Source organism: Anarrhichthys ocellatus, unplaced genomic scaffold, assembly GCF_004355925.1.
Source record: "Anarrhichthys ocellatus isolate YVR2014 unplaced genomic scaffold, GSC_Weel_1.0 scaffold3, whole genome shotgun sequence".
Taxonomy (NCBI): domain Eukaryota; kingdom Metazoa; phylum Chordata; class Actinopteri; order Perciformes; family Anarhichadidae; genus Anarrhichthys; species Anarrhichthys ocellatus.
Genome location: NW_022280033.1, coordinates 10324792 through 10347317, shown reverse-complemented (window position 1 = coordinate 10347317; position 22526 = coordinate 10324792). Strand labels below are relative to the sequence as shown.

Sequence of the window (22526 nt, the reverse complement as noted above, 5' to 3'; positions counted from 1 at the left end):
TAGAAACCTGTGAGGAGAGAAAGCACAAAGGCTCCTGGGAACATGCAAAGTTAGTAATGTGCATTAATGGGACATGAATTCATACAGCAGAAGAGGAGAGAGGTGCTCAGTGTATCATAGGAAGTCTATAGCAGCATATCTAGGGGCTGAACCAAGGCAAACCTGAGCCAGCCCTAACTATAAGCGTAAGGGAAGTCTTAAGCCTACTCTCAAATGTGATGAGTGTGTCTGCGCCCCGGACTGAAACTGGAAGCTGGTTCCACAGAAGAGGAGCTTGATAACTGAAGGCTCTGACTCCAATCCGACTTATCAGATTCAGTTCCAGCATGTGTCACATGGCTATCGCTGGGGCTGTCCACGCAATGAGTCAGCCATATTATTACCCCCCCATGTGGATGTTATTAAATCAATGTAATTATTAACCGCCACACAGTCCAAGTATGCTGTTGTAAAGATTGCCACCTTCCTTGAAAGACCTGACACACACGCTTTGGTGATAAAAGTAGTTGCATTTGCAGCAATGTAAATGAATTACTATACAACAAATCTGCCTTGGGCATGCTGAGTAATCATTTTACTCCATTGCAATTTAGGCAATTTGTATCACAATGTTTGCTTGTTGACACTACCAATTATAGTAGTATAATCATGTTTGTCAGCTCTGTTTTTGTTCAATTCGTTTGTTAGAAATTGGCCGTATAAAGCTGGGAACATGCTGAAGTGGTTGCATCCTCTCTGTTTACATCTTATGAGGCTGGATGGCAGGCACACACGGATCACAACCATAACAAAGCGGTACTGTTGATACATTTTTGTGTCATGAGTTCATCTTCCTCTTTAAACGCAGACAGACTTACACATACTCACCAACGGCAGTGCTTTTTTTGTTTCAGTGGTTTGTGTTGAACTGGTGTCTGGTAGCAATTTACGTCTGGAAAGGTCTTTTAAAAATAACTCGACATTAACGTGAAGAAAACCCGGTGATTTTACACAGTAGCACAAACCATTGTTTTTTGGTCTTGTACTGTACATGTATTGTCACTGATTCGAATGCATGATTGCCTAAAACTAATCTGATGTGACTTGAACATAAGTCTCCGTCCAGAGAAAGTGAAGGCAACCAGAGTATAAGTGGAAACACAACAGGAAAAGGGGGTCTAAAGAGCCCTCTCCCTCCCCTTCCCTAAACACATTCCCTTTTTGGGAGGCCCTCCCCCTAACACGAGGAAAAACAGCACAGTAATACTTGTGCAAGCTCCCTTGTCTGAAATATTGAACTTTAGACAAATCAGAGCGTTGAGGAGTGTCTGTGGGCTGGTCACGGCAGGATTTTTTCAATGACTCTGACTACAGTTTTTGAGTTATTCATTCTCCCATCCGGACGGCTGGATGTGCGTGTCCCTCTTCCAGACATCAAACGAGTACTGGCAGATGACAACCCTTAAGATCTATATCCTCAACAAAAAAATAAATAAATCAAGATGCAAGTTAGGCATTAACCCATCTGCTTTTTTTTCATTAACCCAGTGCATCTTTCCTCTGCACAAGGAGGCCGCAAGGTTTAGTTTCTGCTTAAAAGCCTCAAGGCTCAAAGTTCCACAGAGTCACATCCTGCAATTGTCTCTGGAGTGTCGGTGGACAGGGGAGCGAGAGGGAGCGTTTGAGCCGAGCTCGGCAGCAGTGGAGCAGAGGGTGAGAGGCGTCTGGTTGTCTAGTCATCTGAAGGCGACTGAAGCGATCAGTGTGGACCATGTGTGCTGCAGCTCTGGAGGAATACTGTGGGTCCGTCTTTTGGGTGAGTTAGTGCGGGTTGGCGGGGGGGGGGGGGGGGACAATGGCTTCATTGTGGCCTCCAGGTCATCACAGTTGACTCCAAAGAAGAAAAACATGTAAAACATTTGATGCACACACGTATGATTGTTGGCTTATAGAGCGAATTCACTTAAATGTAACTGGAGAAATACAGAAATACAACATCACCTGTGTACTTTAATATAATACTAAATCTCCGATAAGTACAAACTGTCTTTTTAGTTTTTTGTTTATTTTGTGTTTAAAATGGTATTACAAAATGACAAATATAAATCTTGTTGATACATTCAAAACAAATGAGCTCTGTGCGCTTCTTAATAAAGGTTGTAACATTGCATGATTCCTACATCTGACTGTGGTATTTGTACAGGTGCTCGTGTTCTTGTGTCTATTCCCTTCAGCATGCGTGAGAAGACATGCTATGAACTATTATATGAAAGATGTTACGTGTTTCCACCCCTGTACACAGTGAGCTCAGTGAACATGTGACTGACAACTAATGGCTCTTAAGTAAGATATGAGTCAGCTTTTATGTTTATGAGCTATAACGCTGCTTGTTTATTTTTGTTTAAAAAAACTGGGGAAATGCTACACACTGTGGTGTCAGCTTCTTGCTGCATTTCTTTGTCATTCGACTGAATATCTTTGGGTCTTGTAGTTTTTGTCGGACAAAAAATAATTTGTAGACATCACCTTTGACTCTGGGAAGTTGTGATTGGCATGTTTTCACTTCTTTGTTTCATAGACTAAACTGTTAATTAATATAAAATATATTAACCTCTAGTGAAAACAAGTGTTATTTGTAGCTGACAATTTCTTTCCCCTCATTGGGAAACTTATGACAGAATCCATTTAGCTGATAAAGCATCCACGTAATTGCCTGAGTAAAATACATCAATGCTAATAAACACATGATGCCATCCAGAAAACATAAAAACATTCGCTATTATTAGTATCAAGAGTGTAGCCTGTGTAATGGCTCATCCTTATTTTCATTTTTATGCTGTTAGATCCACTGCTTAGTTTAATGCTTACCTTTGTGAAGTCAAAAACTGGATGTCAAAAATGTTTCGATCATCTGACCCTAACAAAAGAGAGGTCCTTTGTCATTGGGTCCCAGCACATATCAAAATACGTTATGCCATCTATTGATCGACTCCAGAGTGTACAGAACACAGCTGCCAGGCTTTAACCCACAACCGAGAGATGTGATCACATCACTTCTGTTTTATTCATGTCTTCACTGACTCCCAGTATGTTGTTTACTTGTTTATTTTAAAGATGATGACGTATGACATGTCTGTTTTGTTGAGCTGCCTTTGTGTAGCACTTTGTAACATGATTTTGAAAAGTTCAGTCTCGAAAAAAAATGATAATAATTATATTTTTTATTATTTTGTATTATTCGCAGTAGTACAGGTTGCCCATTGAGCAGGTGATAAGTGCTTGACATACTTTTAAAGCATTTGAAAAGCTACATTTTCTGTATTGTTTCAGGGTATTCCGATAACACGCTGAACTCATCAGTGTTTCGCTCCTTTCACTCCACATTCCTGTTAGTCCATTTCCACCCATCTCTCCATTTCTCTCTTCTTCGAAGGTGCAAATTACTCATGCTGCTGTGCATACAACCATAAGCAGGGATTTAGGGTTTAATCAAATATGAGTCACTGTTGATTACATTTCTGATCGGGGAGGTGTTGTGGGTCTCTGGGGGTACACGGATGAGAGTGCCTTTGTGTTCGCCTTCCTCTGAGATTAGGAGGGCTCTGTCATTCAGTGAAAAGTTCTCCTTGTGTGACGTAAGCATGTGTGTGTTTGTGTGTACACCTCAGAATGCTTCATATCTGAATAGAGAAGACCCCGACCTCCCAGTATGTGTAGAGCAGACGGTGCTGGTCTGGATCCCCCTGGGGTTCCTGTGGCTCTGTGCCCCACGACACTTACTGTCTCTCTGCAGGAGAACACAAGTGGACACAAAACACTTGTCCAAGCGCTACATCTGCAAACAGGTAATTCATGCACACTGAAAGGCATGCTGTTCTAGTCATAATTCATGCTGAGATGAGGAAGAGCAACAAGTACCCCATGATTATGAAATCTTGGTCCAAGTGGGCAACGATACTATCTCCTCCAGACATTTTTTAGATGTATAGAAACACTCGCAGAAGCTTGCAATAGTAATCTGTGGCTGGTTTGGTATTTTATATGGTATTTTTTCAACAAAGAAGTTCAATTACAGTTTAAAAAAATCTCTATATGGACTTTAATATGATTTAACTGTCAATCTTGACTGTCTTTCCTCCCCTCAGCTTGTGGTGTGTCTGTTGTTTCTGACGGCCATAGCAGCCCTGGCAGTCACACTAGGAGAGGATTTTGGTCCAAGCAAAGTTTCAACAGTGAAACATCCTGGTGTATACTACGCAAACCCCATCCTGTACACAGTCACATGGGTAAATACAACAGGTTTTGTACTGATTTATTTGGTGCTCAAGATTTTTTTTTTTAAAGGGTGACGATTTTTTTCATGATTTCTCCGTTAGATCCTTCTGCTGTTGTGCCAGGAAGGAGAGAGGCGGAGGGAAGGATCAGTAGACTCGGCCACTCTCTTCCTCTTCTGGTTTCTCCTGGTTTTGTGCGACATCTTCCCTTTCCAGACCCTCCTACGAGAGGCGCTCAGGCTGGTAAGAGCAGAGACGGTAGATCAAGTTATGAGCAAGGCATTAAGCCTGCTAGAAGAAAACTGGTATCCTTAATCAGGCAGAATGCAATTACTTGATTTGATGTATTCTAACTCTCTGATACACCCATTTGTAACCAACAGGGAGAAATCAGTGATTACCCTCGTTTCTGTCTGTTCTACATTTCCTTTGGCTTGGAAGTGATTGCTCTCATCCTCTCTGCTGTGGCTGATGTTCCTCCGGAAGCCAAGGAGCTTGTCAAAAAGGTATCCAAATGGAGGCATTTTGGGGTTTCTACTTTTTTTATTTGATACTGCGAGATTCATAATAATATAACAACAAATATAATACACTGAACCTTCACCATAAGACGGCCTGCGTTGGACGTAATCCAACCGAGTGCTTTTCTTGTTTTTATCCACAGAATCCAGAGGCAGGTGCTGCTTTTTTGAGCAGAATCACTTTCAACTGGATTAGCAGGTAAGTTAGAAGTTGCTACGGTAAGAGTCCAAGCAAACACTCACACATGTACGCCTCAACGTCCAACTTCTCCTTATTTCTCCAGTATGGTGGTGAAGGGTTACAAGCGGCCCCTGGTTCAGGAGGACCTGTGGGAGCTGAACGACGCAGAACGCACTGCTTTCATCAACCAGCGCTTTCAGCATTTCATGCATTCGGAGTTGGGTGCTGCTCGGGTCCGGTTCCAAAACAAAATAAAACGGGATAAGAGCAGAGGCAAAGGCCAGGAGGAGGCCTTTGAGAATGGCCTCTCCAACAGTCTGGGGAAAGGCGTCAGTCAGGATGTGCTGATGATGGTAAGAGTGTGCAGAGAAAAAGCCTTTGACACACATGTACAGGACATTCTCTTGCACTCTTTAGTAGTGCCATTGATTCTCTGTTAGATGGTCCAGATTTATTGTTATTGAGTAGAGCCTATCAGTGTTCAAACCTTGTTTTTCTTTAGGAGGAAAAGGGAAAGAAAGGGGAGGAAAAGAAGAAGAAAAAGGACAAAAAGAAGGAGGAAAAGGACCATCCCAATTCATGGCTGATTTCCACCATTTACAAGACCTTTAAATGGGTTCTTATTGAATCTGCCTTCTTCAAACTTCTGACAGACCTGCTGGGTTTTGTCAGTCCTCAACTCCTAAAGTGAGTCACGTTTTCATTAACACCCTCTTTCAGGCACCAAGATATGTTCCCTGATTTCCTGGAGTTTTGTTGTCAGAATATAAGCAGATATTAATTGATAGTGATTTAAAAATGATTTCATTGCTCACAGAACACAAAGCCTTAACCCAACAAAGTCATACTGTTACTGTTTACTGCTGTTCACTGGTCAGTAATCATTAACTCAGCGTCAATAAACTCTCAAAAGGATATTGAACTGTTTGTATAGCTTAGAAGGCCACAGGACACTAAGCATCATTTTTGACTTCATCATTGTACTCCTGTAATGTTGTTCAGCTTAACTATACACTACTCATTGGTTAGCTTGCATCACAGGGTCTAGCAGGGGAGAGGGAATGATGAGGAATGAATAGAAATAGGATTCATAATGAAGGAAATCATTATAAACATAAACATAATGCCTCTAGATGCTTAAACTATCATAGTAACATTTGTTCAGCTGCTCCATTAACTAAGTTTTTTACTCCTCCTAGATTGATGATCCAATTCACTCAGGAAAAAAACAGGTATACCTGGGAAGGGTATCTGTATGCAGTGCTGCTGCTAGTGGTGGCCATTTTCCAGTCTCTATTCCTGCAGCAGTACTTCCAGCGTTGCTTTGTGCTCGGGATGAAGGTTCGCACTGCCATCACAGCTGCTGTGTACAAAAAGGTAACAACATTCTATACTAACTTTACCTGACACATCGGTACCAAAAGGAAATATATTACCATTCCAGTTCCAATCATAAGAAATCAGAGTGTGAGTAAAATATCACTTTCACCGCGGGCTCATGCCTTGTATCCTTCAAGAACAATTTATTCTACTATACAATGCCTCGTATATAGTTAGATACAGTTATTATTATCGTGATAGCTGTGCCTCCAAGAGCCCACTGCGCTGTATTCAATCAGTCGAGATAATTGTCACCTGCACCAAATTGTCCTCCTCTTAATTCCTTCCCATCTCCCTCTCTCCTCACAATCTCTTCTTCATCCCTTTTCTCAGGCATTGGTGGTGTCTAATGACACTCGGAAAGAGACTACGGTTGGGGAAACGGTGAACCTGATGTCGGCGGACGCCCAGCGCTTCAACGATGTGACCAACTTCATCCACCTGCTGTGGTCCTGCCCTCTGCAGATTGTGCTGTCCATTATTTTCCTGTGGTTTGAGTTGGGACCTTCTGTGTTGGCAGGACTGGCCGTCATGGTGCTGATGGGGCCGATCAATGGACTTCTAGCAACCAAGGCCAGAAAAATCCAGGTCAACAGAAATGCAAACTCATACACCTGTCGAATAAAGTGCACTGTATATATCGCAAATAATAGACCTACAATTTTACTTTTGAATTTGAATTATAGCCTAAAATACTTTTTGTCTTCAAAATATAAGAAACAAGTAATATTGAATGCTAACAACCATGCAATTTGAAATATAGTGCACTAAGAAGGAACACAATACATCAGGATTTACTTACGTGCAACAGTTAAGGGGGTGAAATGTTAGTAAACTCCTGGTGCAGAAATATGAACACTACAAACAATGGAAAAGTATTTACATACATTTTTACGAATGTGATATGGGCCAAAGAGTGCTTTGTGCAGAAATTCTCTGCTATATTTATTGTTTAAGAAACAACAGAGAGAGTGGAACCTTTTCAGCTCTTGACTCTTTATTATACTGATTATTTAGATAACACGGAGAATTACTGAAACCACAGACACAAAAGCTAAATATAGCTGTCTTTGTTTCCTGTGTTCAAAATGAAATAAATATAACATTTGAAAAATAACCAATTTCGTGGTCAGCAACTCTCATCTCCAACAACCACATATTCATTCATCAAGAAACAATATTCTGTCTTCTACAAAAGCTGTGGCTTTTAATGAGGGTCAAAAGGGCCAAGTATTTCCCCTGAGACTTTGTAATGCTACAAATGACCTCTCCTCCTGGGTGCATCATTATCAGTTATTCTTACATGAGGTTAACAGGGAGCTGCAATTACCTGCTAAATTACATGTCATCTTCTTTTCAGATAGAAAACATGAAGTTCAAAGACAAGCGCCTGAAGATAATGAATGAAATACTTAATGGAATCAAGGTGAGTTAATGGCCCATCAATGGCGGTTGGTGTAAGAACAGCACGTCTTGTTCCCTTTTCTGAGTAAAACTATTTGAGGCAGACTGGTGAAGGTGGGGGACTCTGAGTGAGGCCTTCCTCAGATGAAAGGAAGTTATGCCTCAGGATGAAGCTGAAATGTTATTCCTAAGTGGCTTCCATTATACTGCTTCCACCACCTGTGGTTTATTGACACTGACTACATTAGGTATGAATGCTATTCCTCTGTTCCCTCACCCTTCCTTTTCCGTGTCCTCTACTCCCTCGTCCCCCTCTTTGCCTCTCATCTCCCACCAGATTCTGAAGCTGTATGCATGGGAGCCATCCTTCCAGGCACAGGTTGAAGGCATTAGGGGGGAAGAACTTAAAGTCATGAGGAAGTTTGCCTACTTGACGTCTGTTTCCACCTTTATCTTCAGCTGTGCTCCAGCTCTGGTGAGTCCCGTTAAGGAGCTTCGCAAAAAGACGAGAAGCGGCTGATCAAGGATGGTCTTTGCAAAACCCTTTTTTCTTATGCTGTCTTTTCTTTTTTTTTTAAGGTTTCTCTGGCCACATTTGCAGTGTTTGTAGGGGTGAGCCCAAACAACATGTTGACTGCTGAGAAAGCTTTCACTTCCATCTCTCTTTTCAACATCCTTCGATTTCCCCTGGCCATGCTGCCAATGCTAATCGCTGCCATTGTGCAAGTAAGGGAACAACAACAAACGGTACACGCACACACACACCAGACCTAACAGACCACTAACTTGTTCTTTCACACTTCAGACGACAGTGTCTAAGAAGCGCCTGGAGAAGTTTCTGGGAGGTGAAGACCTTGAAAGTGACATTGTGCGGCATGACCCCAGTTTCAGTATGTTCCCCATCATTATTTACACCTGTTCTTCCGCTGAGCAGTGAAGCATATTTATATACTGTATACATGTACGGTACATAATGTCCTCTCTGTCCATCTGCTTTCATTTGTCTGTGCTTCTGTGTTCATCTGCTAGACTCTGCTATTAGCATATCCGATGGTTCCTTTGCTTGGGAAAGAGAAGCAGAGCCTCTGCTGAAAAAGTATGTTTGTTGTATCAAACACAATATTACACATTTTGGATATTACACTATATGGCTGCAAAACATTATGTTTGTCCATACTGTGTTTCACAATGTTGAACATATTTATTCGGTGCTTGTTTGCCAGCGTGTCCATGGACATTAAGCCAGGTCGGTTGATAGCAGTAGTGGGAGCTGTGGGCTCAGGAAAGTCCTCTCTCATGTCAGCCATCCTGGGAGAGATGTACAGCACCAAAGGATTTATCAACATTCAGGTAACACCCTATTTCTGTCGTCATATCTGTCTAACAATAATACTATAGCGTGTTTGGCAAAGGGCACATAATATTCACAACATGAAGATGTTTTTTTCAACTGCTGTAATAATTGAACATTCACTTTAGAACTGACCATCATCTGACCAACATCAGACCATCAGATTTGCAGGAGTTCATTGCTGTTTGTTAAGCTTACAATACATGATTGAATTTATTTGTTGATTAAAGATACAGAATAACTCTGCGGAGCAGTAATTACAATCACCAAGGATTAAAATACAATAAAGCCTGAAAGGCGTATTGCCACTGGGGTCCATATTCAATGGGGGAATAGCTTGAACCTTATTTTATTTCCTATGGAATTCTAACAGTAAAGGCTGCTGTAGCAATGTGAGTTCTTCAAACAATTGAACAATGCAGCAGTCAAAAAAGGCTTTGAAACCTTTTCTTTTTTTTATATATATATATATAAAAAAGTGCAGTGATTTATTTTTGGCCTCTCATCAGGTGAAGTGTTTGATTTGAATGAAAACCATGGCAGGGTGCTGGACTACAGTGTGGTTAGAAGGAGCTCTGTGCCTGACTCTTACTGTCTTTCTGCCCAGGGTTCCCTTGCCTTTGTTCCACAGCAAGCCTGGATTCAAAATGCCACTCTGAGGGATAACATCCTGTTTGGCTCTTCCCATGAGGAAAGCAGGTTCCAGGGGGTGATACAGGCCTGCGCTTTGGCACCTGACCTGGAGCTGCTACCTGGCGGTGACCTCACTGAGATTGGAGAGAAAGTAAGATTCAAGGATAGAGAACACCAACACAATCATAATTGAACATTTGTCTCAGTTGATTGCAAAGCACACACAACCATTGGCAAGTGATGCCCCTTATTTTCAAAGACAATACCAATGTTCTATTTATTGTCAATGTACTTTTTATCATTGAATATGTTGTAAAATGATTGGGATATTAATAATCGGTCAAAACACCCTTCAGTACCACTGCTTTAGCATCCTGTAGCCCATTTACTCTAACTTTGGTTTACTTCACATTGTTTTTTCTGCTGTTTTTTCTGCTGTCATTATTTCTTCTTTCCAAATATGAAACCAACTAGCAGAGACTTAAAATCTGCTAACAAATCCATTACGAAGTGGTTGTATTTTTCCTCAAGGTTGTTATTATTAATTGAAATGTAGTTCCAATAATGAATATTCAACAGCTGAGGCTTATCTGCCAGCTGCCAGGCAACAGTACATTGAAGCTCCGGATGATCCGTTGAACCTAATATTGTCTTGTGTTGTTTCTCTCTTCTCTTCTGTTGTTAGGGCATCAACCTCTCAGGGGGTCAGAAGCAACGTGTGAGCTTGGCCCGGGCAGCTTACAGTCAGGCTGACATTTATTTATTAGATGACCCGTTGTCTGCTGTGGACTCTCATGTAGGAAAGCATCTCTTTGAGAAAGTAATTGGACCCAATGGACTACTCAAAGACAAGGTTTGTGCTGAGCTTACAGTATGCATTGATCCGTAATATATGTTTCACAGTAACATGTTAAATGTATGTTAGTATTGGTAGCAGGCAGTTCAGGATATGAATCATTTTAAACCAAAATTAGGTATAATGAAAATATAAAAAGTGGATTTACAGTCTTTTCACAGATCTTATATATTTTCTTTTTTACTGTCCCGAAGTGAATCATGATTTCACAGCTGAGGTCTTTCTCTGTACAGACTCGTATCCTGGTGACTCATGGAGTGGGCTTCCTGCCATACGTAGATGAAATAGTGGTCTTGGTGGATGGAGTGGTTTCTGAGGTTGGATCCTACAACAGCCTTCGTGCCAGCAGGGGAGCTTTTTCTGAATTTCTGGACACGTATGCTAAAGAGCAAAGCAATCAGACCTATTCAGAGCCAGGTAATTACACAACTTCTTCTCACTGCATTTTGGATGTAAACTGCACAGAATACTGCACTTTTATGGCACAACCAATAACTTAGGTTGGAATATGTCAATGAGTTACTATGAAAAACACCATGTATGCTGTGTGACCACATTCATTCAGATCATTACCAGGTCGTTGCAGACGTGGAGCTCATACCTGAAACAGAGGACACTCTACCCGACTCTCCTTTGGAGGACACAGTTTCTGTTACACTTAAGAGAGAAAACAGTATCCGCCGCAGCCAGCGAAATGGCAGGTTAGAGCAATGAAATGAAGAATAGAGGCACAGCTTGTGTGAGTGAGTGAGGATTAATGTGGATGCAGTGGACTTCTTGTAGAGCACATGAGCAAGTCACTGCGATTACAAGATCTCATGTCCGGAAAGTGTCTCACACACTTCTTCTTGTTTTCATGCACAGCATAGAATAGCAATATTTGAATGTCCTACTAAGTATGTCTTTATTATGTTTTCTTATTTGGTCTTTTCTGTTGTTTTTTTCTAGTGTCAGACTAAGAAAAAGTAGCTCCATAAGAAAATCAGACAATGTCAGTGATTTAAAGAAAGGCAAGAGGCTGATAGAGAAGGAAACTATGGAAACAGGAAAGGTAATCCAAGTTCTTAATTTTTTTAAATAGCACAAATGATTCAAAATTAGAACCTGTTTCTTAGGCTGTTTTCTCTCTTAAATCCAGGTGAGGTTCTCAGTGTTCCTCCAGTACCTGCGTGCCATGGGATGGGGATATACTGTCATGGTCTTCCTGGTTTACTTCATCCAGAACGTTGCTTTCATCGGTCAGAACCTGTGGCTGAGTGACTGGACCAATGATGCTGTGGATTACTACAACATGACATACCCTAACTGGAAGAGGGACACCAGGGTGGGAGTGTTTGGAGTTCTGGGAGTGGCTCAGGGTAACTGAACATATAAACTCATTACAGTTTTTTTGTTCACAAATATTTTCAGATTCCTAAAATGTAGCTTCAAAGCTAAAATGAATTTTATTTCTCTTGGGGACAGTAAACTCTCCAGGTCCCGTAGTTTTACAATATTTCATATGCAACCTGCACATTAAGTTTCTATATGCAACATATTGTATTGAAGGAATAGTTTGACATTTTGGGAAGTACGTTTATTCACTTTCTTTGAAGCTAGAGCCAGGAGAATATTAGTTTAGCTGTTTTCATGTCATGGTGGTGGAGATGGAAACATTTTCATGACCTACGTGCATTCACATCATCTGACAACTCAAGACAGTTGTACTAGGGATATAAGACTATATCCATTAAATTAGTTTATTACTTTACACAACAGACATGAGACGTCCATGTGTTTGGTTTCAGGCTATTATGTACTGTTAAGCACTACATTGAATATATTAGAGCTTTCTAACAAATAGTTACATCACATAACTATTAAACTAAACATTAATCCTATCACTAAAATCACAAATTGCCATTTTCACATTTCTGTTTGTGTACAAATTATACAGACAAGATCTAACATGTTTATTGGTGAGCTATAGAGGTGCTGATTAGCTTGTCTTTGAACTTTGGACAGAGCCAGGCTAACTTTTTGTATGCTTAACTATGTTAGTCGCCCCCCTGGCTGCAGCTCCGTACTCAACACAGAGTTTGAGAGTTCATTTCCTCATTTAACTCTGAGCAGGAAAGCGAATAAGCGTATTCCAAATTAAACTATTCCTTTAATCTAGTTGCCTTGAAAGAAAAAAAACGTTTTTATTTGGTTCAAGAAGAAATATAGTATCATTGCTACGACTACTACTAATACGTTTTGAAATGTTGGTTTACATTCTAAGACAGCATATTACAGGGGACATTACATAACAATATTGCAAACAATAAGGACAAATTACCAGCAGCAGTACTTAATGTCCTACAGGTTTGGTTCCTGAATAGCAGTTGTGGTTTGGTTTAATTCTTCCTTTTGTCAGATGAGGGAATACAAATAAGAATGACTGATGGTCACAAAGCCATAACTGCATGTGCTGACCCTGACTTAAATTACATCTGAAATATAAAAGACACCCGTATTGTTATACTTAAGAGGTTTGTGAGTGACTGAAGGTCAGCCTGCAATGATTATAACAGATCTTTACACATTAGAAGTACACCAAACGAAGTTTGCTCAAAGGATGTGTTGGGTTTATCATTTATTTTTACTGCTGCTTTCTGCCGGAGAGTAATTGGAGTCATCACACTCTCCTGAAACAGGAAATATCTGATAATAAACAGTATCTTGTCTCCCCACACTGACAGCTGCTCGAGTTTATTCAGACGATTGCTCGCACTTTCGTGTTAAGTACCTCTTTTGGATGTTGATGATGGAACCACGTATGCTAATCAGCTGCACATGTGATGTGTACATTACTCCAGAGTTATTCCTGAACTAATTTAGTGCTCTATTTTTAGCAACTGTGGACAAATGGATTTCTCTGTGTGAAGATGTAGTTATGCATTTTGTATATCTTTTCTGGCAGGCCTCTTTGTGTTCCTCGGTACGCTTCTCCTGGCCAATGCTTCGGTCGATGCGTCACGTACCCTGCATTCAACGCTGCTTAACAACATACTTCGAGTTCCGATGGTATTCTTTGACACCACACCTATTGGAAGAGTGGTCAACCGCTTTGCAAAGGTAGGCTTTATCATTTACCTTTTGATATTTGTGTCATAGTTTCATTTTTTTTTTTTTTTTCTGTGCTTTCTTTTGGTCTGGCTGAGGTTTTGCTACCTATTTATTCTTAACATTGTGATCTCACTAGGTCTGCATAAAGTCATCTCTGTTGAATGCCGGATATATTAGAACAATCCACTGGACTGTGGGCAATTTCGCTACATCAAAGCAATGTTAATTTGGCATTCATTATTGCCATGGAGACTCCACGGCTCATGAACAAGTACGACATTGAGGACACTTAATATAATAAGTAATTTTGAAGCCATCTAAGATCCTCAATGTGATGCCCCACTTCTCACCTCATGGCAATTCCACAGATGCTAATGAAAAATAGAGGGAACCATTGAGATTGGATTTTTTTTCCTCTGTTTTGGGTGATCTTGAAAGTACTGTAATAAGTTTCTATGACGCCCAAGCCAATATTGCATTATAATCACTGTTATAATGCATTGTAATGTGATTATAAGTTACACTAAGTGGTCATTGGGTGCTTTAAGTGGTTGATGAAATTCCTGAGGTATAGGCAGATTTAATACGTTACAAGCTGGCTATAAGTCACTATAAGTGGTTATTGTTTGCTTTAAGTAATGTTAAAAACATCTCATTAAATCTATGCCAGAACAACTTTTCTCTTTACTTGAAGCACCCAATGACCACTTTGAATTGATTATAATCACATTATCATGCATTATAACAGTGATTACATTGTATTATAACAATGATTATAATGCATTACAACTATAGGAATTATAATACGCTATGATACTTGTAACAACAAAAAAAATGTCAAAAGTTACCTGCAATTAAGAAGTATTATGATACTTGACCTTATAAGTCATTATAAAATGCTTTGTATCGTGTTTTGTTTTTTGTTATAAAGCAATATGAATATTTATCAGTCGTTAAAATAATACAGCTTTAATAACGAATTATAAGTATGTTTGTAATGCATTATAGGTATGGCCGTCATTGAAAGTGTTACCGATCATTTTAATAAAGACTAACTCTTCCATCGCTTGTTCTAAAGGACATTTTCACAGTGGACGAAGCCATTCCACAGTCCTTCCGCTCCTGGCTCCTGTGTCTGCTGGGTGTGTTGGGGACACTGTTTGTAATCTGTCTGGCCACTCCTTTCTTCACCGTCATCATTCTTCCTCTGGCCCTGGTCTACTTTTTTGTACAGGTAAGCTGACCAAGATAGCACAAGAAAAAAAACAGAAAATTAAAAGTAAGGAATGCAAAACATTGAATTTGAAATTAAACCTTCCACTGTTTTCTGTTGATTTCTCTTTGCCCTCTCTCTACACCCAGCGCTTCTATGTGGCGACTTCAAGGCAGTTGCGTCGGCTGGATTCAGTGTCTCGCTCTCCTATATACTCACACTTTGGTGAGACAGTGTCGGGTCTGTCAGTGATAAGAGCCTACGGCCATCAAGAAAGGTTTCTTAAACACAATGAAACCACCACTGATGAAAACCTCAAGAGCCTCTACCCGTGGATAGTGTCAAACAGGTCAGATATTGAACTCCAACAAACTCACTCGCTGTTTTCAAATCTTTCCTTTTAAAATTTGTTAATAATTTTATTTACTTTTAAATCTGGGTCTATTTTGTCTAAAATGTAATTCATCCTATTTGAATCCTTATTATCACATGGTTCTTTAGTGTGAATTTAGTTTTAATGTTGTACTGTAATGGTTTTTACTTTGTATGTGACGAACCTTGAATGGTGGCTTGTATTTTAAAGTGTGCTATATGAAATACATTCATAATTGTTGATATCCTTATGTTTGTGTATGTGTTTATTCACTCTGCAGATGGCTGGCCATTCGTCTGGAGTTCCTTGGAAACCTGGTGGTGTTTTTTGCTGCTCTGCTTGCCGTCATTTCTAGGAATTCTCTGGACAGCGGCCTGGTTGGCCTGTCTATATCCTATGCCCTGAATGTCAGTGACGCACACACTCATTACACACACGGCAGATAATGATGATGTGAATGTTAATGGCAATAATATTTGCTTGATGACGATAATGGTGGTATATTAATGCTAACAGCGCAATGGGGTCCTATTGCGGCTTTGCAGGTGACCCAGACCCTCAACTGGCTGGTGAGAATGACGTCAGAGCTTGAGACAAATATCGTTGCCGTGGAGAGAGTGAGCGAATACTCCGAGCTGGAGAACGAGGTATGTTGTATTGAGAGCTTTTTTTCTTCTTTATTATGTCTCCACCATTTCTCATCTACGCTGTGTGTCTTTGTTTCCACAGGCCAAGTGGGTTACTGGCACTCGGCCTCCAGAGAAGTGGCCCCAGGCAGGAAGGCTACAGTTTGACAACTACAAGGTCCGTTACAGACCTGGATTAGACCTCGTGCTTCATGGAATCACCTGCGACATCGACAGCACTGAGAAGGTCTGTGTGTATTTTGTCTGTATACCCATCATGTGGGCATGTCTGTGTAACAAACCTGTAGGCTTTATCAAAGTGTACATCTTAATTGGACTGCTGAATAGATAAACCCCTAGATCAATAGTAATCCGCCAGTATACCTCAAGATATATCAAATATGTGTTTTGAGCAATAGAATACAATATAAACCAACAAATTATGTTTAGTTACAGTATGTAGATGCTGTTTATCATTTGCAATCAATTGTCTAACTTTAGATCAACAAAACCTGTAAAATCGAATGTAACAGGTTTGACATTAGAATAAGACAGACAGGGATTTTTTTGTGTCAAATCTGAGTCAATTTTACCACTGAATAGATACTACAAAGGGCGGGTTATATTGCAGCCTCCTTAAGATGGTGAGAACAACATCCACATTTATTGGTAATGCCATCTCATTTTGTGCCTTTCATCTTTAAAAAGAGAATATTGATTATTTGTTTCCTCTTGCCTGCTCTCAGTTGCTTTTCTTTGCAGCATTTTTGACTTTATTTTTCCTTGGTCTCATATCTTGAATCTCTCATCAGAGTGTTATTGTATCTGCAGCGTGCAAACCTGCTGCACTGGGCATGCACAGCTAACAACATAAAAAAAAGTACAACATATAGCCTCTGATGTTATGGAAGTGCCTGTAACAAGTCAGAGACGATGCATGTGATTTGCCTGATGGGTGTGCTTTATAAGAGAGCTACAGTTACAATTAGACCCACTCCAAAGAAACGCTGCCGCTGTTGCTGCCGCTGTCTTAAAAGCTTTCACAAACTGTGTAGCCAGATTCTAAAGGCACCTGAGTATCCATATGAAGAAGCCTCAAATTACAGTATTGCTTTGAATTTCTGTTGTTATAGAATACAAAAATCCTCTTCTTCCTCCAGAAACAGATTATAAAACCTATTCGAAACCTACAATTTTCAGGAATGATGTTGTTTGAGGTAAAGTGTTGGTTTAGATTTGTATCTTGGTTTGGCGTGGGTTTGAAATGGCAAGACACATCTGTATGTTAATTAATTTAATATAATTGTGCATCTTTTGTTTCTCTGTTTGTATTTTGTAAGTCAATAGTTGATATTTGTTGTCTCTCCCTGCGTTCAGATTGGTATAGTAGGCCGCACAGGGGCCGGGAAATCCAGCCTGACCAACTGCCTGTTCAGAATTATTGAAGCTGCTGAAGGTCGTATCCTCATTGATGATGTAGATGTTTCCACAATTGGCCTGCATGACCTCAGAAACAGGCTCACAATCATACCACAGGTATACACAACAGACAACACAAACCTACACGCAGCATTCAGTTTAAAATGGTACACTGACCTATCCAACCCTGTGGGCTCAGGATCCAGTGTTGTTCTCTGGGACCCTGAGGATGAACCTGGACCCATTTGACAAATTCAGCGATGAGGCGATATGGAGAGTGTTGGAGCTCTCCCATCTGAAGGACTATGTGGCGGGGCTGCAGGAAGGACTCCAACACGAAGTCGCAGAGGGGGGAGAGAACCTCAGGTGGGCTATGAAAACACATGTTACTCTTCTGAAAACTATTTGAGTGCAAAGCAGTTCACTTTCAGTTGGGTTATAAAAATATTTAAACACACACAGTTAACACTCAGGTAAATGGCACAGAATAAAGTTGAAGATTTGTTGATTTGTAAGATAAGATAAGATAGGGGACAATAAAGTATATATAGAGTTGAGATCAAAATCAAGGCAGAGTTCAAAGATGGGTGTGATTCAAGCAAAGGCCCCAGAAGTAGGGTGGTAGGTAGTGGAGAAGGGGCCATAGGCCACTTTATACCCCTGGCCCAATTGTGTGTTGCAGCTGCTCAGATGGTTTGTGGTGTATTTTTTCTCTCTGTGGGTTAGAAAAACACTTTTTGTCACTCTGTTCTCAGTGTTGGGCAGAGGCAGCTGCTGTGTCTGGCACGAGCACTGCTGAGGAAGTCTCGTATCTTAATCCTGGATGAGGCCACAGCAGCCGTTGACCTGGAGACAGACGACCTGATTCAGAATACCATCCGCAAAGAGTTTTCACACTGCACTGTCCTCACTATTGCCCACCGTCTGCACAGCATCATGGACAGCTCCAGGTGAGTTTAGGGTCACCTAATATGTCTTGATGAGGTGTCTCTGCATTCATTTCTCATTTTTCAATACCAAATTTGTTTCTTCCCTTCACTTGCGTATGGTGTGGAATCCACATTTAGCCTTTCCACGTTATTTATGCAACATTTTCTCATGGGGTAATTCCACCCAATTAAAATGTGTTTGTTGCCAAAGGACACAAAATAACAAATGTTATGAAGCAAACAAACTGAAAATGCCATATTATTGTGCCTCTGCTGTTGCATCCACCTGTCTTTTATGACGGAACTAAATAGCAAAGTTGTGTTTGATAAAACTCAAAATGTGCAATAAGAAAGACAAAATAATCCAAACTCCAGGTCCTCTTTCTGTTGCTCGATTTATTTAAGCATTTTAAGCATTCAAGACTTTTTGTCCATGTTGGCTTGAAAGTTTAGCTTAACAGTTAATTGTTGAGCTTGAAAACAGCAGTTGGCAAACCAGTTATCCACTTGCTCGTTTGTTTCGGAGCTTTTGAACATATCACATGTAAATTTACGTGTTCAAACTTGCCATTATTCTGAGCACTTGTAGGACTTTATTGTTGTCCAAATATTGCAATTATTATTCAGTCCCAAACAATGGGCTAGTGTGGCTCAGTATTTCATGTGGCAGGTGTTCCAGCAGTTAGGGTGACAGAAGCCTAACAGCCACAGCTGTGAGATCCAAGTCAGCTCCTGTATGCACATCTATAAAAAACATAAACACGAAAGTAATGCGAGACTTCAAAGTCTCCATTGGCTTTGCCTGGATATGCCGACCGTACCATAGACTCGGGGTGAGAGGTGGAGTGGGAGTATGTATGGATTTATTAATTGTATTCTAGAGATTTTGAAAAATAAGGATTACATATTTGAAAATAAGGTATCCGTTTGAAATATACTTAGTTTGGTGTGAGTAGTGTCAACAACACTTCCTACAATTTCTCCCCACGAAAGCATTAGGAAGTTTTGAGACTCAAAGGTCACACATGTTCAAAAACACTTGAAGAAATGTGATTTCAAAAGGATATATATATATCAATTTTATTGACAATTATTATCTTCTAAAATGACAAGCAGTCCAACTTCAAAATACAGACCAGTGCTGACAACAAGTTAGCTGCACTTCAAATATTTCCACACTACCCGATACACATGAGCAGAGTTGGTTTTCCTGTTATGAAAAGTGTAGGTTGCTGTGTCCAGTTGTCAGCCTGCTTTTTTGCTTCTAGTTTTGTTCCCCTACTTCTCAAGAATCATAATATCATATCTGACTATATCGATTGGTCTACCGAGTAATGCCCCTAAAATAAACAAAAAAAACAAATGCCGTATTCTTCCTTTAAACTGTTTAGCATGGAATTACTTTTGCTTATTATAATAAAGTCTCCTTTTATTGTCTGTATCCTATTCCTTCTGCCAAGAGTTAATTAAGGCTCTTCTAAATTAAGGGTTTGTCTCTCCTGTACCATACGCTGCTTTAATCATTTTGTATACTTTAAGAGCCGTCTTTGCCAATTTATCTGCTTGTTTCTTTACCTTTATCAGCCATATGAGCAGAGACCCAACAAAACTGCACTTCTAAACCCATCTTGATGTGGATTCCTATCATGAGATCTCCTCTGATTGTTTGCCTTGATGACAAACCTCTGAGAGTCGCTGCTCAATCTGAGCAAACTACTTTTTAATGGCTGTACTTGTTCTATCCACTGACAGCCAAACATGATCGCAGTTGCAACTTAATGGCGGTTCATTTTTTCATCCTTAAGACAACTCTAGTGTTTTGGAAATTTTCCATAAATTTACCGACCCTTTGCAACCCTATGCATTACCCCTCACTGGAGGTCACCAGAGTAGTAAGTAAGTAATTAAAATGTATTTATAAAGCGCTTTTTACAGACATAAGTCACAAAGTGCTTAACAGGGCAGAATTACAAACATAAACAACACAATGTGACCATAGGGCCAATAATTTACATACACACAGAAAATACAAAATTAAAACATGGTTTAAAAGCAGGTCTAGGACATGGGATTTATCCAAACGCCAGTCTAAAGAGGTGGGTTTTGAGCTGGTTTCTGAATGCGTTCACAGAATCTGCAAAGCGTAGGGGTGCAGGCAGAGCATTCCACAGCCTGGGTGCTGCTGCCTCAAAAGCTCGGTCACCACGGGTCTTAAGGCGAGTGCGTGGGACTGACAGAAGACCTAAAACGTTTGACCTGAGAGCGCGGGCGGGTGAATAGGGGCGAAGTAGATCAGCTGCATGAGTAGGAGCCTGACCGTGTAGTGCTCTGTAAATGAGAGTGAGAATTTTAAAGTGTATCCTAAATGCTACAGGGAGCCAGTAGGGCCTATCCAACCATGTTTTTCATCAAAGCATCAATCTGGATCTGGAGCTTATCCCAGCATGCATTTGGAAAAGAGCAGGGAAAATTGCTGGGCAGTTTTCCAGTCTCTTGTAGGGCTGATTGACGTGGAAAAACATTTACACCTAAATCTGACTATAATCCTTACCTGAAATAAAAGGTATACTATCCCCCCTATCCATAAGACGGCACAAAAGGCTACACATCCATTTCCTTCACATTTAAGCAGGGCGTTAACTTCTGTCGAATCCTCCTTCTCTGCCAGCCAATAATGACATGTACATTACTCAGCGGGTTCCACTTTCTGCCTTGTTCTTCCTCCACAGGGTGATGGTGCTTGATGCTGGTAAAATAGTGGAATTTGATTCTCCAAGCAACCTCCTTCAAAAACATGGCCATTTCTATGCAATGGCAAAGGATGCTGGAATTACGCGAGACGACACCACAGTTCTCTGATTTTGCACTTTTTTTTTTCTTTGCACAATTATCTCGAAAGTGTATTTAAATTTTTTAATACAAATACATATTATAACATCTGTATTTATAGGAAATAACAGAAAGAAATCATATTTTGTATGTGAATTATTATTATTATGCAACAATAAAAAACCTTTCTCAATTACTGCTTAATTGTTTTTTATACTACTGCATCAGTTGTTTCAACTCTCTGTCTTATTGAACACTAACTGGGTCTTTAAATGAATAGCTGTACATTTTGGGAAATACACTTATCATAATGACAGAGAGTTAGATGAGAAGATGGATACCGCTCACATGTCTACAAGAAATGAACAAATAAAAACAAATTATCATTTTGACTTTGTACAGATTAAACACATTATGTAATATGTAATGTTAATTAGTGAGTTTCAGAGGTGCTGGCAGGTGGATTTTGTTACTTTTCTGACAGAGCCAGGCACTCAGTTTTCCCCTGTTTCCAGTCTTTTTCCTCATGTTTAGCAGACAGGTATTTTAGAGTGATATGTCAACCCTCTGCCAGAAAGCGCGTCGTGCAGAATCTCTGGGCGAAGATCAATATCGATCAGCATGTGTGGTGATTATTAGATGCTCTCTCAGTCACATGATGCGTCCTGGTAACCGGGCATTTAAAAAAAAAAAAAAAAAAAAAAGTATCTAACCGACCATTCCGATGTCTATCGTTATACTGTATCAGCCTGGTGTCCTTTTCAGGCGACATGAGACAAAGCTGTGCGCAACGGCTCTTCGCTCTTTCGCGGCACGACACGGAGCCTGCGGATTTATCAACAGGTCTCCTACTACCTTCAGATGCTGCAGGGATTTCATAAACTTAAGCTTCTCACACACTATAAAGCAGCTGTGGACAGCAGATACTGAAAGTAATAAAACAAATAAAGTAATTGCATTGCTCATTCACATTTTTTTCTCAACACGCACACTATCAGACTGTCTTGCATGTCAAAGCAGCTGCATTGACTTGTTTACAATTTCTATCAGCCACTTGTCTGAGAGAGAGAGAGAGAGGGAGAGGGAGAGAAAGGGAGAGAGGAGAAGGGAGATGATCACAGCTGTGTATTTTTGATATTGAAGAGAGCTTCACCCTGCATCTTGTTCCTCTAGAAGGTAAGTCTACGCATTATTGATCCAATACACCTTCTCACTGGAATCTTTTTTTCTTTCTTTTCTTTTTTCAACTGGCTAGATTGGCAGCGCAACAGGTTGTACAGTGTGCGCTCTGATTTTAATTTCAATAAGATTTCTATTCCATAAAAATGAAATGTTTGACAGATGAATTTAATTGCAGGCAATTACATGCACTTTAAATTATATGCATGATTACAGCGGAAATGCAACAGGTTTCTGAGTGAATGTGTTCAGGATGGCCGATTTACAATGATAACCTCTCTAAGGTTAA

At 40.2% G+C, this 22526-nt stretch overlaps 1 protein-coding gene across 1 annotated transcript; it reads left to right on the top strand.

Moving 5' to 3' along the window:
* The first annotated feature begins 1311 nt into the window (after positions 1-1311).
* abcc2 (ATP binding cassette subfamily C member 2) lies at positions 1312-21164 on the top strand. The gene is made up of 32 exons (XM_031877055.1): positions 1312-1795; positions 3648-3824; positions 4125-4265; positions 4356-4496; positions 4637-4759; positions 4918-4973; positions 5059-5308; positions 5458-5642; positions 6155-6332; positions 6669-6923; positions 7696-7761; positions 8077-8214; positions 8319-8465; positions 8545-8629; positions 8769-8835; positions 8963-9089; positions 9698-9874; positions 10409-10576; positions 10813-10996; positions 11145-11280; positions 11528-11630; positions 11718-11937; positions 13524-13678; positions 14748-14903; positions 15032-15231; positions 15536-15662; positions 15801-15902; positions 15985-16128; positions 17259-17417; positions 17500-17666; positions 18056-18250; positions 20959-21164. Exons 1-32 carry the CDS (start codon positions 1751-1753, stop codon positions 21086-21088), a joined length of 4704 nt encoding a protein of 1567 aa, XP_031732915.1. The 5' UTR covers positions 1312-1750; the 3' UTR covers positions 21089-21164.
* The last annotated feature ends 1362 nt before the right edge of the window (positions 21165-22526 follow it).

Coding starts and splice junctions, on each gene's coding strand:
- abcc2 (XM_031877055.1), top strand. CDS start 1,751: ATGTGTGCTGCAGCTCTGGAGGAATACTGTGGGTCCGTCTTTTGG. Junction 8,466..8,544: donor TAATCGCTGCCATTGTGCAA/GTAAGGGAACAA, acceptor TTCACACTTCAG/ACGACAGTGTCTAAGAAGCG. Junction 18,251..20,958: donor AGCATCATGGACAGCTCCAG/GTGAGTTTAGGG, acceptor CTTCCTCCACAG/GGTGATGGTGCTTGATGCTG.